Raw genomic sequence first — 20,313 nt, forward strand, 5'->3', positions numbered from 1 at the left:
TAAGAGTTAACTGTACATACAAACATCATCTTGCAAGATCTTCAACCAGTTCGGACATATCAATGGTCCCTTGTGTTGTCTCGTCAAATGTGATATCGACCAAAGATGATCCTTCATACTTATGTGCACATCTGTTGTTTTCATGAGCATTGGTTCTCTGCAACTGGAGCTTCCTCATCAGCTCTAGGCTTTCTGCAACTTCCTTCATCGTTGGCCTGTTTTCTCCTTTTGGGCTAAGGCAATGCACCACGAGTTCGGCCATGTTCTTCAGCACCTTCGTATCTGCTTCGTCTAATATTTCGAAGTCCAGAATAGCATGGTGCATCTTCTGGTGAAACATCAAAGGAAAACTATAAGACAATGACTCCATTTCGTTGAAGTTGTCTATATATATTGCCCTTTTTCGTGTCATCAGCTCCAGAAGAACCACCCCGAAGCTGTATACATCACTTCTGTCTGTAAGACGATGGCTGATGAAGCTCTCGGGGTCAAGGTAACCAAGTGTTCCATGGACAAACCTGATGAACTCACTTTCATCCATGGACTTCAGTGCGGACGCTCCGAAATCGGCAACCTTTGCGTTCAACTGGTCATCCAAGAGAATGTTTGCGGACTTGACATCCCCATGTAGGATTGTGCGAGATGCTGATGAATGTAAGTAAGCCAGAGCCTCTGCTGACTGTGTGGCGATCTTCAGGCGAAGATCCAAGGGGATTGATGATCTATGACCAGAATCGTGAAGGAACTCAGATAAAGTACCACTGGGGACAAACTCGTAGACCAACATTGGGACATCTACTTCCAGACAACAACCTAGCAACCTTACAATGTTTCGGTGATTGATTTGTGACAAGACTATTATCTCATTGACAAATTCCTCCCTCCAATCATCATTGATTGCTTTGGATTTCTTTATAGCTACCTCTTTCTGATCATCCAAAGTTCCTCTGTAGACCATCCCATGGCCACCATGTCCAATAACTCGATCTTCACTGTAGTTATCAGTGGCTCTCTTTATTTCTTGTTCTGTAAGTATACGAATTGTGTCGACTTGCCTTGACCTCATCTCGTCATATAACTTGAGACCTCCATTTTGTTTGAAATACTTATCTTTAGCTTTCTTGTACCTTTTCCTCTGTAATCGCATGAGAAACAAGCATGCTAAACCCATGACCACTGTTGCAGAAACACTGAGGCCTGCAAATTAAATATGCTTTTGAGAAACTAATGGTAGTAATATTTGTATAACAAATTTTGACTTCGCTACTTTCTATTTGGTTTGTACTTGTGAGCAGTGTTCCGAGTTAAAAAAAATTGACCATTACATGAGTGTTTATTTCATCTTAATGTAGATGAGAAGTAGGAAAGAGAGGTCAACTGATCTTTAAATAAATGATACTTACCAATGACCATTTTGTCAGCTGGAAAAGATAGAGACCGGCATCCATAGTTTGTACCATCAGATCGGGTTCCTCTCCTACATTTGCATAAGTAGCTTCCCAGTGTGTTGTAACAGACCCCTTTCCTGCATGGATACATATCTCCATACTTGGGGTCCTGCTTACGCAGTATGCACTCATCTATGTCTGAAGACAATAATGGACACATTCACTCAGAAGACTGAAGCTAAACATAATTCACTATGTTGCTTTCATTTACATGTTGGCCAAAGAAAGATTCCACAAGTAATAAGCCAACTAGTCAATTCATTATGTAATGCTGCAACTTTATGGTTTATAACTTGTTCTAAATTCATACCAAATGAAGACCATAATTTTCTTACAAGTTCAAGAGCATTATGTGTGAAATTTGTACAAGTTAAATTTCAGTAAATAACTAACCTTGGCAGCCATTCAGAAGATAAGGATTTCCCTCATATCCTTTGGAGCACTGGCATAAGTACCCTAGGCCATTGTTTGCGGGCATGCAGTAGCTGTTTGTACTGATGCAAGCATAGTCATTAGGCGTGTCCTTCCCCTTCGATGGGCATGAGCCATTCCTAATGGCCCAATCAGCAACAACAGGGGCACCCCTCTTGGCTCGATCATCAATAAACCCAAGTGTACCAACGAGGTCCTGCTTCCTGAAACTGTACCACCCAGCCTCGGCCATCATGGAGTAGAAGCACGGGTTAAAGCCCCATACCTTGCTCTCGTTCATCTGAAACAAAACCCCCCAGGAGGTGAGGTTTGCAGGGATGGCAGCTTCACAGCAGCCCAGCCCAGCACATGGTGCACCGTCAGACGTGTTGTTGACGCCCTCGCAGTAGGAGTAGCATCCAGCCACGTATTGGCTTGCCGTGTCTTTGTAGCCGCTGATGAGCCCTAGTGTGTTGCATCCGATGACCGTGAAGCGGTTGCGCGACGGGGAGGGGAGGAAGGGTGTTGTCTGCAGCTCGTACGCTCCGATGAACTTGGTGAACCTTGTGCTGGACGTGAAGCAGATGTGGTTGACAGGGCTGAGCACGCGCATCTCACCATGCTCTAGTGAGATGTCAGCGACCTCAATTCGATCCCCAACCCCAACCATTGGCCGCGGTGGATCAGTCGTGCCATTGCAGGTGAGGTTGAAGTAGCTGCTCAGGCTGGTTGCGGCGCAGTGCGCCCCAATACCAAAGGGGTATGGGATGCGCACATCGCCGCACTTGTCGGGGCAGCCTGGCAACGACATGGAGCCTCTGGCAGCTGTTGCCACTGCTGAAAAGAAGATGCATACTATGAAGATTAGCAGGGCTGATGCTTCTGCCATTTTTGGATGCCAGTTACTCATGTTACGTCTATGAAAACAGCTTAGTAGATGGAGTTAAATCGTTACGAAGTAGGTTTGTTTCCACAAGCAAGTAGATACAAGTCGTGACAAAGATTGTATATGACTATTCATGGGTGAGATTTCCAGAACTTCTACCACGTGTAGAGACTTTGACTTTGACCTTGATTGTGTGTTTGTGTTTGTCTTAGCCTTTAATTGTGATACTAGTCGTCAATGGTTTCATTCACAGGATTTCCCCGTTGCTTTCTTTGACTCGTTTTGTCTTCTCTTGTTTCTCAGCAAACAAAGTGATCTGGCGGGGGGCACAGGAGGAGAAACCCTTGCAGATTGGCCAGGCGGAGCCTACACTTCGTTGAAATCAACTAAAAGGGACAACGGGGTACCCTGTTGAAACTTCTCATTATTTTCTTTTTGGTCTTTTTTGTAAATAAAAGTTCGCCAACCTATTGATCATCATCCATAGCAGTGCGAAGAATGAAGTGATCTGGTGGAGACTGCCGGAAAATAAATCCTTGCTGATTGGCCAGCTGGAGCCTACACTTCTTTGAAATCAACTAATGAAGAGCATGTTCAATAGTATAGTCAACAACTGGTTATAAGACATTGTTATATCAACTGGTTATGAGTGGCGTGCTCTGATCAATGATTTTGTGTATGGAGGAAGTGTGGCAATCCGGATTAATGATGATATCGGACAATATTTTCAGACACGAAAAGGGTTACGCCAAGGGGATCCATTGTCACCAATGTTGTTTAACATTGTAGCGGATATGCTGGCTATCTTGATATAGCGGGCCAAGTCTGAAGGTCAGATTGAAGGTGTGATCCCACATCTGGTCGATGGTGGTTTATCTATCCTTCAATATGCCTATGATACAATTCTATTTATGGATCACGATCTCGAAAAAGCTCGCAATCTGAAATTAATTTTGGCGGCATTTGAGCAGTTGTCGGGATTAAAAATCAATTTTCATAAAAGTGAATTGTTTTGTTTTGGTGATGCCCAAAGTGATACGACTCTATATGCAGAGTTGTTTGGTTGCGGGCAGGACTAGTTTCATATTCGCTATTTGGGTATTCCGATTCATTATCGGAGACTCACAATCGCCGAATTGAAAATAGTGGACGAAAGATTACAAAAACGCCTTAGTAGTTGGAAGGGTAAATTGTTGTCCCTGGGAGGAAGATTGGTACTCATTAATTCGGTACTAACAAATATGGTACTGTACATGTTATCCTTCCTTGTACCAAAATGAATTATGTATAAACTCGATTACTATCGATCCAGATTCTTTTGGCAAGGGGACAGCGAGAAAAAGAAATATCGACTGGTTAAATGGAGCATAGTTTGCAGTCCCAAAGATCAAGGAGGGCTTGAAGTTCATGACCTGAAAGTTAAGAATTCAGCCCTGCTAGGTAACTGACTGTTTAAGCTTTTTACCGAGGATGGGATTTGGCAAAGTATTCTTAGGAGAAAGTGGTTTGGAAACCAGGGGATTCGCACTTTGGGCTGGTCTCATGGCGGCAAAGAATGTCTTTTTCCGCCATGGTACTTTTTCGATCAAGAATGGAGCATAGATATGGTTCTGGGAAGACATTTGGTTAGGCAATGCACCCTTAAGTGAACAGTATCCTGCCTTGTATGGTATTGTTCGTCGCAAAAGTGATACCATTGCCACGTAATGGCTACCTCGCCTTCGAATGTGACGTTCAGACGGGTCTTGCTTGGGCAAAGGCTGTTGGCATGGAATTCCCTAATCCACCGGCTAGGAGATATACAACTATCGACCGAACCGGACGAATTTAGGTGGAATCTTCATGTAGATGGCACTTTCTCGGTAAAATCATTGTACAATGTGATCTTTCATTCTGATATACCAGTTGATAATAATAAGAAAATTTGGAGGATGAAAATACCATTAAAAATAAAAAAAATGGATGGTATCTTCGGCGAGGAGTTATTCTCACCAAAGACAATCTTGTTAAGCGAAACTGGCATGGAAGTACCCTGTCAACATGACGAAACTATTAAACACCTTTTCGTCTAGTGCCAATTTGCGAGATCTATATGATCAGTCATCCAAGTAGCGTCTAACATGTATCCTTCGACTAGTGTAGTCAATGTCTTTGGCAATTGGCTCCATGGTATCAATTCAAGGTTCAAGTTGCTTCTTAGGGTGGGGGCGCTAGCAGTTATCTGGGCGCTTTGGCTAAGTAGAAATGACAAAAAATTTAACGACAAAAATTGCTCCATTTTGTAGGTTATCTACAGATGTACATGTATTCTGCGTTTGTGGTTACCTCTTCATCGAGTGAAGAATCGAGAGCTATTTACGGAGGTCTGTACACGGTTGGAGGCTGCGGCAAGGGATACTTTTTCCCTACATGGGTGGCAGCAAAGTCTACGGATTGAAGCCCCACCCACACCTTAGGCGTCTTATGTTTCATCGCTTCGATATGTATTTCGCCTAGTTTTGTTTTATCTAACCTTTGACTTGAAACAAATAAACGGCTGTGTGCATTGGTTATGCAGCTGGATGTAATTGCTTTTCAAAGTAATAAAACATCCTTTATCGAAAAAATACAATAACTAACTAGAAAGTTGTACTCCCTTCATCCCATGAAGGTTGTGTAAGATTTGTCTAAATTTAGATTTATCTAAATGCTATTTAGTATCTACATACACCTAAACTTTGACAAATATCAGACAACCTTCATGGGAAGGAGGAGTACTACTTTATAATTATAAAGTCTACTTCTCACTCTCACAAGATGCCTAGAAGCATGTGCTAGATAGAGCTATTTTGTTTTTTTAACATACTAGAGCTATTTTATAAATTTTCAGTTTTAGAGCTGACTCTTATTTGGTTGCTTTAATTTTCTAATTTTTCTTCCGTTGGTTTCTTGTTATTTTCAGTTATTCGTATTTTTTAGTTGTTTTTCGCGGTTTTTCTCGGTCATCTTATTTCTATTTTCCATTTTCCGTTTTTTCTCTTCCTTTTTCAATTTTTAGAATTGTTGAAATTTGAATTTTTTTATTTTTCAGTTTTACAAAATGTTTCAGATTGTGAAAATGTATATATTTAAAATTTGTCCAGATTTAAAATTTGACCATGTTAAAAAACGTCCAGATTTAAAAGGAAAACAAAACTGCACGTGCTATTGGGCTGTGTTTTTGAAGCGGCCCATGACTAAAGCGTGCGTGCGTTACTACCTTTATGAGCCTGTTGAGGGAAGCGCGCGTTGAGCCTGCCATAGAGGTTCGTGGAACAATACATGGGATGAGTCTCCTTAGGCCTATTTAAAATGCATTCTTCTGATCAGGCCCAAGCGTATGCAAATCGTCATGACATTTCTTTGTCAATGAGACAAATGGGTTAATGCAGATGAATGGTTGTATTCCCTTTTCAGATTTTTCTTAAATTCTTCCAAAAATATTTTCACTTGTACATGATCCACCAAGAATCTTTACATTCATGTGGGTTTTCAAAACAATACACAAACCCAAACAAAAAAAAAACTCTTTACTCTCCTCATTTTGCTCGTCTGCCAGAGAAGCTTCCCCTGTACACTTTCTTTTCTTCCCTTTGTTTACCATTTATTTTTGTTGTAACTTATACTCTATCTTCTTCATCTACACTACTAATAAAAGAACAAAGTGAATTCCTCTAAAGCCACACCACCAAATGTACGCATGCTAATTAGTACCGTCTAATTACCGAAATCAAGGAAAATTGAACGCCCAAATCAACTTGATGACCTACCAAAAGTGCATTAGCAATTACGACACCGACCACGCTCCGACATAAATGTCTTCTGGCAATACGTGTTCCGGAAAGCATAAACTCTGCCACCAACGCTCTACTCCATCATTCCAGCTTGGCCACCAAAACCGTCCTCCCTAAGCATGAGTAGTCTTCGAACCTGCAATCACCGACACTTGTTCGCCTCCAATGCCCACCCGCCGCCCGCCGCATCTAGGTCTACACTGCCGCCAACTCCCTACTCCCGCATCCCTCCTTGATACCCAGGCCATCCGACGATTACCCATCCCATCGCCCACACCATCCTACTCCAAATTTAGGTCCCCGCCCACCGCATGCACTCTGTGCAACTACGTTGTCCAAGGCACGTCAGAGGAGCGATGTGTGACATGCTGCCAACGCCCCACATACAACCAAACAACACTGCAACAAACTCCACCACCAGCGGCCGGATCCCCAGTCTATGCCACAGAAAGCATCCCATCCTGTTGATGCACACCTATCGGATCGCTGCACCTGCAGAACAAACGGCTCGAACATTAGCTGCAGAAAAAACCGTAGAGTACCTTCCAACTACCCGCGGGGTTCACCCGATCACGCAGACGATTACTACTTCTTCCATCACCAACAGCAAGGTAGTTAGATTATTCATTTTTTAAGGCTATCTTGTTCTGAGATCGGGTTTCACCTGACATGTCTTCATTTCTTGACTTTGCACGGACGATTCTATCGAAGTCAATACTTACCGTTCATGTTCATGTCTTGAAACTTTGCACGGACGATTCTATGCCATCACTTGCGTTGCTATAATGTAATTTCTTGACTTTTATCTCGAAATATTGTGAACATAATTCTATTCTGAAGAACTGTAAAAACATATAGTATGATGGTTTAATGAGGGTTGCATTGCGTCATATGTTCATGCATATCTCTGCTGCAAATTCTAATCTCAGTCTAGTAAGATTGAACTATCTTCCTCTGCCACATCGAAGCAATGAAATGCAACCATGGTTGTAGACATCATAAAGCTACGGTAGATGCCGATGCAACAATTTGTTTACACACTCTCCTGATTATGGCAGGTAGGGAGGAATACTAATTAATATGTCACCTGTCTTCCCCACAAAAAAATGTATCTAAATCCTATGTCCATCTGGGAGTGATAGTCCTTATTGACTCCTGCATGACTAAGTTCTTTGTTCTGCGATATAGTGCCAATCTCTCACTTTGAGAATTCCTATTGCTATTTGTTGGTCTTAACAATACCTGCCTAAAATTGATATTCGTATTTGTTATCAAACTTGCTTATAATCACTACTTTTGTACTGAATAATACATGAAGACCATGCAGTAGCTCAGTTTTTTAATACCTAAGCAAACTATAATTTGTTGCAAGGAATTTATCTCTTCCTAGGGTAGTACACTTGATGAACGCATGTCGTTTCTTACTTTCTTAGAGCCTGATGCTACCGGTTTCTTGCTTTTCACTGTTGGAATTCTGATATTCCTCTCACCCACTTTAATTGACGTAGATTTAGGCATAGGGCATGCACAAACTGCAACAATTAAAAAGGGCGAGAGGGAGCATATATGATTCCAAAAACAATTTGAGACATATCATGCAAAATATTGTTTTTCTTAGTTCTCTGTATTATTCGAAGTAAATTTGATGTCAACACTGAGATCCGTTAGATCCCTCAACTACACCTCTGCTTCGTCGCCACACTCCAGCCTCGGTAGTCCACATGGTGAGGGGCTTTAAAAAGCACATTGTTGTTTGCTATGAAGAATTAACATATGTTGTTTCTATTGGTGTGCAAAACTTTTGCATGCTTTTTATTGGTGTGCTTAATTTTTTGCTTCATGCGATTGATGTTGATGCAGTTGTAACGTCTAAGCAGACGAGGGATGCATCCCTCGGCATAGTAGCCACATTGGGTCGTCGGCGTAGGCTACGCCAAGGGCAGCCCTTGGCATAGCTCCTCAGGAAAGAACCACCTCGGCAGGGCCGTCAGCGTAGACCCGGCCCTCGGCATAGCCCGTATACACCGACGGTGGCCGTCGACGTCTAGACCCTGGGCACAGGCCACGCCATCCCGTCTGTTAACTTTAATTTTTTTTATTTTTTTATTTCTCACATGGATTATTTTAACTCTAACTATTCTTAATCTTAGGTAAAATTACACTCATGGTCAAACTTCCCACTATGGTCACCCATCCTCACACTACTCCACCTCTAGCATGCTTAACATCTTGGTTCCTTCCTGTTGAGCTTCCATGTAAGAAATGAAACATTTTTGATAATACTACCATATCAATCATATCAAATGAAGCTTAGTAATCACATGGGTAGGTGAGCACGCACCGCGTGCTCAACACGTGTCTAACACCGTCTAACCGAGTCAGCTAGGTCTTTTCCTTGCACTGACCGACAACTCATACATCCCAGCGTATGGCATGTCCTTTTTGGTTTTTAGCGCAAAAACACACTACAAACAGTGCACTTCTCTATTGTTTAATCACGAGCTGAAGTGACACACGACTCATTGTTTTGACCGGCCAGATAACTCACACCAGGTCACAATAATTAGCTCGCCAGCCTTCTACCGCGTCTTGGTTCCCGGCTTCCCGCCAAAATAAAGCTGCCAGGGAATATTAATACTCGTACATACTCTATCAGCCTCATGCACCCAAGGTAGCAGCACCGCCCGCCGTCGCCAGCAGACTCGTGCACCCATGGTAGCAGTGCCGCCCACCGCCGGTAGGAGCAGCCTCGTGCACCCATGGTAGCAGCGCCGCCCGCCGTCGGCAGCAGTATCCTCGTGCACCCATGGTAGGAGCGCCGCCCTCCGTCGGTAGCAGCAACCTCGTACACCCATGGTAGCAGCGCCGTATACCCATGATAGCAACGGAGCCTGCCGTCGGCAGCAACCTCGTACACCCATGGTAGCAGCGCTGCCTCCCATGGGCAGCAACGTTGTACATCCATGGTAGCAGAGCCGCCTGCTGCCGGCAGCAACGTCATACACCCATGGAGAGGCTGGTTGCAGCAACACGGATCAAGGACTTGCAGGCGGTGGCGCTGGCTTGCAGTAGCGGCGGGTATCACCTGCAGCGAGACACACACAACGCAAGAGAGGCACTGCATTGCAGAAAAAGGGCGGAGAGAGACGAGATTTATGGAGTGCTCCTGTGCGTGGGCTGGAGGACGAGGAGGCAGCGGAGTTGTGGTGGGGGAAGAGGAGGCCGTGTCCACATCGACGGCAGGAGATCGGAGCTGGACCATGGGGCTCGTGAGGAAAAGCAGAAGAAACAGGAGGCTACTGGAGGAGAGGAGAAGATAAGGAAGGAGTGGTGGGACCCATGCATGTGATATGTCCACTTTTCCATATAATATTGTCCGGCTGATTAACATCATTTTCCATATAATATTGGCCCATGTTTTCTCTACTTGTCAAACAGATTAGCGATTCAACAAGCTATGGAATGCAAAAAAGGGTTCAGTTCCTAGATGCGATATTTGCTGTTTGATGCTTTACTGTTCGCTGTGTTACATCGTATCTACGTACTACTCCGTAGTTTGTGGTTAGTACCTAGTGATGCTTAGGAGTATCGTTCATGAAAAGCTGGCATTGAAATTTTCATGTGTATGCATGCAAAGCTTTGTTGTGTAGTAGTGGGTACTAACCGCCACGCGACAAACTAGCAGGCCAGGTCCCTCTCCTACGTACGGACCAATACTAGGCCATGCTTGCGCTCTTGCCGGTCAGAAGCTCATAGATGGCCGGGTCAGGTTGAAAAGTAAACTCCACGCCGTCTACTTGCCGTCAGTATCCAAACTGTGTTGCTACGATCTCAAAGCAAATCTAACGGTAGAGGGACCGTGCTCACCTACCCATGTGATCACTGAATCCACACTCTTAATCATATTAACCTTTAGACCGTGGTATCACAATTCTTTATTATTTTTAATTTTTTAAAAATATTTAAATAAACATCAATGGTTTAGTAATAATAATCTTTATGCAGGATGCAATTATTAATTTAACTTTTTTAAAACATAAAAAATATAAATTCTTAAATTTCTGGCAAAAACTAAAATCTTTCTGCTTTCATATTTCCATTTGAAATTTTGAGAATCTAAAAAAAATACCTACTGTGTGAATTCAGGTGAATTCGGATGTAACTTTTTCCCACGATCATTTTGATACGTTATACATTTTTATCCGACTTCGTATGCAACCAGAAAAACCATTTTACCGATACATGACGCAATTTTGTAAAAAATGTCAAAATTCATTTTTGTTAAATTATCTTGCAACTAAATGACATAACACATGGACATCTCGAAAGATTTTATTTTTAATTTTTTAATCATTTTCTGCAATTCAGTCGAAACTTAAAAAGGCGATCTACGGGGTGCGTGGAGGGAAAAAAGTTCAAGGCTACGCCAAGGTGGCTGTCGGCGTAGATTATAAAAATGGGAAAAGACTATGCCGAGGGCAGCCGCAGGCGTAGCTGTGGCGCCGTGACAGAGTCGTCACGGCCTAACTTTGGTAGGTCGCATGCACATGCCTACGCCGACGGCCCACGATGTCCAAAGGGTAGCCGTTGGTGTAGCGTTTTCCTACGCCGAGGGCGTTGCTACGTCGGGGTGCCCTTTTGGCAGCCTGGCTTGGCCGCCCATACGCCGACGGCCCCGACTTTTGGCCGTCGGTGTATGAGCAGGCCGTCAGCACCTGGCGCCATTCCTATAGTGATGTGATGAAGGTGGACAGGCTCACCTATGATAAGATCAAGAGCCACCTGAAGGTTTGTTCTAACTTCCTTTTGTTAGAAGTAAAGCCACAATACTAAACATATATTAGGATGTAGCTTTATCATTGTTCTAACTTCCAAACAATGAAATACATCCTACTAATATATTTTTAGCATTGGCGGTGTGGCGTGAATGGATTTCGAATCTTTAAATGAAGGCGGTGCAGGTTTTATGTAACTAGGACTTGTGATACGAGCACATAGACTCTTCACAATGTCATGGTGATGATTTTGTCCATTGGTACTAAACTGGATAATATTATTGGTTTGTATTATAATTAGTCGGTTCCTTGGTTTGGTATTACCGCTTGACACTAATGAAATTGTTCTAAAGTTAGAAACGGAGTGCCTTATAATAATAATAAAAACAAGTCGTGCACATGGCTGTAAATGGCCTATTTAAAATGATTGCTCTGATTCGAATCATTGCACATGCGAGATAAGAGATATGTGGATTGACATCGTAAGCTTTGTGTATTCAAATTTGGAATTTGAGACATGAATTGAAATTTTAAATTCGAGACATGCATTGCACGTGCAAGCTTACTAGTCAATAAAAATCATCAAATTTGCTGCGTTTACGTACCCAAAAAAAAAAAGCTCATCATCCTTGTTTTTTGTGCAGACTACTTCCTCCATTTTAAAATAGTCTACATTCTAGCCTTAAAATTTGTTCTGAAATACTCTACATTCTAGCTTTTAGTCAACAACAACACTGAAATCGAAGTGGTTTTGGTCTCTTTATTGGATGTTGTTGCTTTCAATGTAGTTTGGATTGGTTGTTTACACATATAAGTAGTACTAATAAATGCAATAGTAGAATGTAGACTAAATCAAAACGGAGGGAGTACAAGTCAACAGATTTCCTTTACAAGAACTGGAGATCTTTTTTAGTAATCATTGTCTTTCTTTGAACTTCTGGGGAAAAAAGAGAACATGGGAGATTGAGTATATTGAAAGTCCTCAGCCTATGTTTTTGTGGAAACAGTTGGCGAAGAGATTTTATATTTTTATAGATGCTAAATAAAAGGTTAGTGTAAAAGTCCTGCAGGCCATTGCAGTTGATTAGTTTGAGTGATCAGAAAGACGACACTTGGAGCAAAACAACAACAGTCAGTGTTTGCTTAACTGGGCCGTACACATCAAGTACTATACTTTGCTAAATGATCAATACGGTTTTGGATTGGTCTCCTGCTTAATCAGCATCGTATTTGTACTTCAGTCCTTCCATTCTTCCTCATCTCATTGCAGGCTCCTCCAAGTCCGATGCTACTTCTCCCATCACAGGCGGCTATCATTTGGTCCTAACTCAGGCTGCACAACTGTTTCGGCGTGTTGGCGTTTGCGGCTTAATTCTGACGTCGAAACCGAATTGACAGCTTTCATGACGGGAATGTCGACAGGATGCGATTGGCACGAACCCGTGTAAGATGTCGTGTCCTCTGTTATGATTTCATTTCATCCGTAAACGTGAATGGATTAATTACGTGCTTTAAATCTGGATTGGTTATCACTGTCGTCGACAGTTTCGAATTTCCGATTTCCCTTTCATGTCACTTGCAGCTTGCAGGTAGCTGCTGCATGTCGGCTCTATTTCTAGCAATAATGTGAAAAAGGCAAGGTGCAAACTGCAAAAGTGGTATTCCCTGACAGTATAAAACTGCTGTCCATGGCATGGCAGTCCGTCTATTACTGCGCTTCAATCACACTTCACAGACTCACAGTTCACACCATTTGTTAGCGGCAATGGCGTCGATGGAGGAGTCGTCTTCGTCGTCGTTCAGGACGCCGGGCTCCGTGCCTTTCAAGTGGGAGCTCCGGCCGGGCATCCCAAAGCAACCTGAAGGTGACGGCGCCGACCTGCCAGCGTCAGCGTCTTCGTCGCTGCAGCTCCCTCCAAGGCTCCCGCTGTCTCCAGCCGCTGCTGCCGCGTCGCCTCCGCGGTCGTTGCAGCTCCCCCCAAGGCTCGCGGTGCCTCCCTCCAGCGCAGGCGCGCGCGGCCTCGCTTCGGCATCGATGCGACGGAGCTGCGCGGCCGTGTCAGCGCAGCCGTCGACGGCGACGACGCCGCGGCACCGGCGGTCCATGTCGGCCCGGTTCGCGACGTCGCTCGCGCTGCCCTTTACGGGGCCGCGGTGGCGTGGCCGATCGAAGGACGAGGATGACGTCGCGTTCGCGGCCATCTACGGCGACAAGATCGTGTCGTAGATGAACCTATGTGTCTCGTCGGACTGTGATTATCAGTAATGCCTTGCTTCAGTTAGGAATCGATTATTGGATACTCGTCAGTACTGTTTGTGTAGATTGCCTCGTAATTACCTGCTGGCTGCTGCCAATCAGGATACACTGTCAGTGTGCTCACACGTTCCCGTTTCAAGAATTAATTTTGCTTCGTGTATATCAACAATTCAGCATACACTGCCATAGGAGTAAGGATAACAATTTTACCCACGGGTATGGGTACCCGCGGGTACCGTACCCACATGGACAGGATATGGATACACTTTTATGCCTATGGATAGTATCCATATACAGATATATTATCTGTTAAATCATCGGTAGGGCACGAATATAGCCTCATACCCGCGGGTATACCCACACTCTGCCCATTTATTGTAAATTTTCTTCGTGACATTTCTACTTTCATTGACTTTTGAGCGAATGTGATTATTATATCTTGTTAATTGTTATGTACTCAGCTATCTGTTATTGAGTTGAGGTAATTCATTTTTTAATTAAATTTGTTATATATCAATAAATTTATTAAAATTGCGAGTGACTTTTGTACAATTTGACCTACCCACCAGGTACCCGTCGGGTATGGGTATGAGTAAAGTTTTATACCCATGGATATGGGTATGGGCAGAAGTTTGTACCCACTGACGACTATACAGGTATGGGTATGGTATTGTTCTACCCTGCCCCATACCCTGCACATTGCCATCCTTATATACAAGAGGTACATCAAGTAGAAGAAACGTCATATCTCTATTTATGATTTTGACTCAAGACAATCAATTGCAAGATTTGTGAACCCCGCAAATATCGGAGCCTCGAATCAAACTTGAAAGTTTTTTTAATAATACAAACTATTTATTTAATTCTTGGAATAGCACGCGATTTTAAAAAATTTCAAAAGTGTGACCCAGTCGGTCACTAGCTGAACGATCGGAAATCCGCTGAAAAGTAGTTGGTCGATAGCTGACCAATTGGTCAGGTCCCGACCGACCGGCCGTCTGCTGTCTGAACGGCCATCTAACAGCCGATAGCCGATGATTTGCATGGATTTAGTTTAGGGTTAGTACGAATGATATCTCCCGGCACTTCTCCCCCACTCTTTTCCCGCCACCGCTTTCCCGCCATATTTCCCCCCTCTCCCGCTACTGTTCTCCCGCCACCACTTTCCCGCCATATTTTCCCGCCACGCTCTCGGATTTTTGCCTATAAAAAGCAGGGATCGACACACTTCGCTGCACAGGTGCTTCTACCCCTCTTTTTCCTGCCATCTCACATTTAGCTACGATGAGCATGCCGTGATCTGACCAGGAGTCTAGACCGACGAAGGCTAAGGCTGCAAGTTTTCCCCCGGGTGTGAGAGCGGAGCGGTGTTGGTGCGGCTGTCTTGCGAAGGTTAAGCAGGTGGAGGATTTCTCAGATCAGTTTGGCATGAAAATTTTCATATGTGCGAACTATATGAGCATGATCCACCCCGAAGTTCAGCTTCGTCGTCCACCAGGCCGCCGGTATGTTTTGACCTAATTTTATTTAGGCATAATTTTATTTATGAATGTGGTTTAATGTTACTATTTGTGTTGTAGTCTCCACCGTCCCTATGCAGATGGTTTCACTGGATAGACACGGGGCAGCCGGATTGGGCGCGCTAGGAGGTTGAGGAGAAACACCGGCGTGCGTGGGCAACCTTCTTTGAAGAGGAGCGTCAGGAAAAGGCTCGTGCTAATGCTAAAGCAGAGCAAGAGGGGCAGATCCAGATATTAAGGGAGCAACAAGCTCGAAATCTCGAGGTGAATCAGAAGAGGATGGACGATGAGGCTGCACGTAGGTATGCAGAGGAAGATGTGCGCAGGGAGGCCCGTGAAGCAGAAATGAAGAAACTAAGGGAAAGAGCTGCTGAGGCGCAAGCGCCAGAACAACGCGGCGACAAGTCCGAAAAATGGCCACGGTGGACGCACGGAAAGTAGAGTGATAAATTCCGGAAAATATATCTTAATTTCAGTTTTAGTTTGTCGGCGTATCTTAAATTCCGCTGTAGTGATAAGCCGTATTTAAATTTCAGCTCTATTGTATCTTAATTTCCTGCGATGTTTTAATAAAGTACTATTGATTTAGCACGAAACGGTACAACTTAGTCAAGATACAACTTAAACGGTACAACATAGTCAAAGATACATCGGTACTGAAACTTAAATGGTACATCTTGGTGGAAGATACATCGGTAGCGAAACTTAAACACTAACAAAGGCAACACACCCTTTCCCTTGCCCTTCGACGATGCATCTCTCTTGCCTTTCGACGATGCAGCTCTCATGTCCTTTGTGCTAGGATCAAAGTCGTCGTCGGAGTCGATGATCGACGGTGCAACACTCTTTCCCTTCGAGGAGTTGGCACTTTTGCCCTTGGACGAAGCAGCTCTCATGGCCTTGGTGCTAGGCTCGAAGACATCATCGTCGTCCTCGCTCTCAATCTCCCAAAATGTTGGATATTTCAAAAGCTTTTCCTTCTCTTCATCATCCTTCCATGTTAGTGTCTTACACTTCTCATTCAACCTGATAAGCTCACACCTTATTTAATTCATGGGGGCTACGAGCAGGCATCTTCTTGAGTGGATATCCATGAGACCAAAGCTCAAATTCCCTACCCACCTTACGGAGCAGGCATCTTCTTGAGTGGATTCCCACACCCGAATATATCTGTAGGCGAGCGGACTTCGAACCTTCTTTCCACATTCCCAATTTGAAGAACACCGAGATGCCTAGCTTTCTCCTTCTTCTTATGCATGTACTCCATAATCTTCGAACGATATGGTGTGGTTGGGTTGCTCACCATATGCATCTGAGCCTTCTCACGTCTCTCTATGTAATATTTAACGGTGCCCATGAAAATACCCTCTACTATAGTTGTATGTGGCAAAGCCCTGTTGCTTCTTAGCACAAAGTTATACGACTCTGCGGGGTTGGTTTCATGACGCTGTATCTAGCTCCATGTGTGTCGTGCAACAAGGACCACCTCTCCGTAGGCTCATGCTCTATCCACTGCTCAAAGTTTTTAATATGCCTTCCCTGCCTTCTCCTTGTTCCGGGCGGGTCAAATCCGGGCAAGTCGCACAGACCTTGGGGTGCCTCGTAAACTGGTGCTTCTACCGTTGTTGTTTGTGCTGCAATTGTCTGCATATGTGCTGCTATGTTTGCATCTCGAGCTGCTTTCCTCTGCACAACTTGTTGCTTCATGAACTCCTGCAGTTTGGTACGCAAAAAAGTATAATTCCACTGCTGGGTCTGGATACGCAGCTTCTTGAAGATATTCATAAGGTTCATGTTCCTGAATTTTGTGTAAAAATTGGCCCCCACGTGGCGCATGCACCAACGGATCTGAATGTCAATCCATGGCGTTTCTTGCCCAGTCTCTTTGAGTGTCTTAATAGCTTTCAGTCTACCTGCATGCCTGTCATGAAGGATGCAAACATTCGGCTTGTCCTTTACAATTGAAATCTTCAGCTGCCTGAAGAACCATAACAAACTTTCGGTGTTCTCACTCTCCACGAAAGCAAAAGCGAGTGGCACAATTTGATTGTTTTCGTCCATTCTAATGGCGGTCAAGATTTGACCCTAGTACTGACCGGTGAGAAACGTGCCGTCCGCACATAACACGGGTCGACAGTGTCCGAAAGATTCGATGCATACACCAAATGAGAAATAGACTCTATGCAGAACCCTGTAAGATGGGAACTCCGGCGAAAACAAGTCATGGATGTTTACATATGTGTTTGGATTCCTCGCCTGCAGCGTCTGCAGCAAACGAACAACAGCGTCGTATGCGTCTCAAAACGAACCAAACCTCATCTCCAGCGCCCTCTGCTTAGCCCTCCAAGCCTTACCATAATAAATGGTGTACAAATGATGCTTCTTAACATTCTTCTGTATGACGTTTACTCTCATGGCTTGCCCTTCCACTATTTCAGTGTACAACAGCCGAGCTATGAGATTAGACGACAGGTTGCAATGATCGTTGCGGATATTTGCAAGCTCACAAGTGTGCGCCACAAAGTCGCTCACATGCCATGTTGTGTCATACTTAGGAACATACCCATGCACCCTTCCGGGATAATTGATGTCCAGGCATTCCATCGTCAGGTATTTTCCAGATGACACGCTTGTTCTATGCTGCCTCTGGGTCACCATTTCCCACTTAATTATTGCATCATGCATATATCGCTTTGACGGAAATATGGCCCCTACGGCGACATTGTTCTGGTGATACTCCCAGTTAGAATCAAGGCATCGTTGATTGTCATTGCAGACGAAAAGTTCTGATTCCATCTGCCAGGAAGGCACCTCCTCCCCATCATCAGACTCATCAGAATCATCAGCATCACTTTCACCTTCCGTATATTCCCCTTCCATCTGGTTCTGCGCATGTATCCATTTTCTTCATCACCATCAACCTCACCGTCTTCTCCTGTGTAACCATCACCCTGACCACTATAAACATCTTCGGCATGGCTGCTCTGTCCAGGCTCGTAACCACCGCCACCGCAGGGTGCTTGACTTCTCTGGCCTTATTCGTAATCACCTCCTCCACTGTAATCGCCTTCAGGAGGCACTACCTCCTTCGCCACCGGAAGAACTAATGCCACAGGGTTAGTTCCTCTCCTTTCAGACCCTTTTAACCAGCTCACCCACTTAGAGGTGTCATCTACAGGCCTCAGATACCACAGAATGTTTGATAACGACTTAGTCCACAATGCATGCACACCCACTATGTGCACTTCAGGATTAAGCCCGAAACATTCTGAAAGAACATTTCTTGCCCTTTTGGGTTTTGTGTGTTTGATGTCAACAACAGGTACCTATTTATGTGTGTTGATGTAGGCAGGTACATGGTTTCATTATACATATATGGCTGGTGGAATGGATTGACAAATCTGGAGTCATTGCTGCCATTTTGCTCCAGCGCGGAAGTTCCGGCCCCTACAGGCGGAAGTTCCGCCCAGATGCTTCTAACAACAGTTTTGCTCCAGGCGAAAGTTCCGGCCCCTGCAGGCGGAAGTTCCGCCCAGATGCTCCGGACAGCACCATCTCAGCGCCTCCCCCGAAGAAGCCCAGCGGAAGTAGGCCGGAAGTTCCGGCCAACGGAACTTCCGCCCTACTTCCGAGCAAGTTCCGAAAACATGCAATTTGCTCGCAGATGGTTCCAGTATGGTTTTCGCACAATTCCTGAAGTGGGTCGGAACTTGGCCGGAACTTCTGGTCACCGGAAGTTCCGCCCTAGTTCCGCCCACACTCTGTCCATCAGCTGCTCAGGTGCGAAGGAATCCAACCGGAACTTCCGGTGTTACACAAAATCGTCCATAACGGTCAGATCTGAAGCACCTTCTCATATAAATAGCTTTTTCTCCATTGGGACAAGTTGCTCAATCATTGCCAAGTTCATCCACCATTAGAGCCACCTCAAGAAACGCAAGAATCACAAGATCTCCTTCTCCAACCATCCAAAGCTCTTGATCTTTGGAGATCCGAAGGAGAAGTCCCCGATCTACATCCTCACCGAAGCGATTTGCATTTCCCCCTCATATGCTTGAGGGCCTCCTTGCTAGTGTTCCTCTTTTGAGAAACCCTAGTTGTTTGGAGTTGATATTGTTCTTGTTGTTGTTGTTACAGATTTGGGAGCCTCCAATTTGGTTGTGGATGTGTGGCCCAAGAACCTTGTAAAGGCCCGGTTTTCGCCTCGAGGAAATCCCTTAGTGGAAGTGGGCTAGGCCTTTGTGGCGTTGCTCACAGAAACCTGAGTGAAGCCTTCGTGGCGTTGGTCTGGCTTTCGTAGCGACCACACTCCTTCGAACGTAGACGTACCTTCTTGCAAAGGAAGAGAACTACGGGAATCAACTCCGTGTCTCCGTGTGCTCCACTCTCGGTTACCTATATCCTATTATCCTCCCTATATATTGCTTAACTATATCTTGCTTAGTTGTTGATCTTGTCATATAGGTAAATTCACATAGTTGCATATCTAGAGAATTTACCTTTGTGTCAAGCCTAAATCGAAAAAGAACTAAAAATTGGTTAGCACCTATTCACCCCCCCTCTAGGTGTGGCATACGATCCTTTCACATTCTGCCAACCAGTCCTTCACCTGCTCGGTTGTCCATGTTCTAGGAGCAATCAAACTCATCTCTACAGATTTGAACTCACTCAGATCAACTCCCATTTTATTTGATTGGACAATATCCATACCATAGTAAAATACTATCTTCACTACATCTACCATCTTTGCTCACCTAAAAAAATTCCGTCCGCGTCAACAAACGTAACTAACTACTACACATCACATAAATACACTAACACTAACACCAGCCCACATAAACCTACACAGTTAACACTAATATGCAAAGATTAGGGTTTACCCTTGTAGCGTGAGTAGCCTCTCCAACTGCAGCAGCACGAACAACACGCAACACCTCAGCACCAGCACCAATCCGCAGCAGCAGCTCAGCCCCTTACACCACCACCAAACTCCACCACTTCATCACCATTCCTGCTAAACAACACCACCAAACGCCTCCAAACTCTAACCATCTGTAGACCGGGCTTCCCTCAACTAATAGCAGCTAAATTTCAAAAAAAAAACTAATAGCAGCAAAATGGTGAAATTTAGTGGCTAAATCAGTGAGGATCTGAGAAAAACGGAGAGTTTTTCGAGCTGTTCTACGTGCAGCCAACGAACAGGG

At 44.4% G+C, this 20,313-nt stretch overlaps 2 protein-coding genes across 2 annotated transcripts; one reads left to right on the forward strand and one right to left on the reverse strand.

Moving 5' to 3' along the window:
- Nucleotides 1-25: 25 nt before the first annotated feature.
- On the reverse strand, nt 26-2,670 carry LOC124681155 (wall-associated receptor kinase 2-like). The gene is made up of 4 exons (XM_047216103.1): nt 1,842-2,670; nt 1,404-1,586; nt 532-1,197; nt 26-291 (listed from the first exon to the last, which is right to left on the reverse strand). Exons 1-4 carry the CDS (start codon nt 2,668-2,670, stop codon nt 26-28), a joined length of 1,944 nt encoding a protein of 647 aa, XP_047072059.1.
- A 10,389-nt stretch (nt 2,671-13,059) lies between these two features.
- Nucleotides 13,060-13,744, forward strand: LOC124681163. The gene is made up of 2 exons (XM_047216107.1): nt 13,060-13,294; nt 13,337-13,744. Exons 1-2 carry the CDS (start codon nt 13,098-13,100, stop codon nt 13,557-13,559), a joined length of 420 nt encoding a protein of 139 aa, XP_047072063.1. The 5' UTR covers nt 13,060-13,097; the 3' UTR covers nt 13,560-13,744.
- Nucleotides 13,745-20,313: the final 6,569 nt, after the last annotated feature.

This window comes from Lolium rigidum, unplaced genomic scaffold (genome assembly GCF_022539505.1).
Source record: "Lolium rigidum isolate FL_2022 unplaced genomic scaffold, APGP_CSIRO_Lrig_0.1 contig_34511_1, whole genome shotgun sequence".
In the NCBI taxonomy this organism is placed as follows: domain Eukaryota; kingdom Viridiplantae; phylum Streptophyta; class Magnoliopsida; order Poales; family Poaceae; genus Lolium; species Lolium rigidum.

Coding starts and splice junctions, on each gene's coding strand:
- LOC124681155 (XM_047216103.1), bottom strand. CDS start 2,670: ATGTCGTTGCCAGGCTGCCCCGACAAGTGCGGCGATGTGCGCATCCCA. Junction 1,587..1,841: donor TCTTCTGAATGGCTGCCAAG/GTTAGTTATTTA, acceptor TATTGTCTTCAG/ACATAGATGAGTGCATACTG. Junction 292..531: donor ACTGAAGTCCATGGATGAAA/GTGAGTTCATCA, acceptor TCGAAATATTAG/ACGAAGCAGATACGAAGGTG.
- LOC124681163 (XM_047216107.1), top strand. CDS start 13,098: ATGGCGTCGATGGAGGAGTCGTCTTCGTCGTCGTTCAGGACGCCGGGC. Junction 13,295..13,336: donor GCTGCCGCGTCGCCTCCGCG/GTCGTTGCAGCT, acceptor GCCTCCCTCCAG/CGCAGGCGCGCGCGGCCTCG.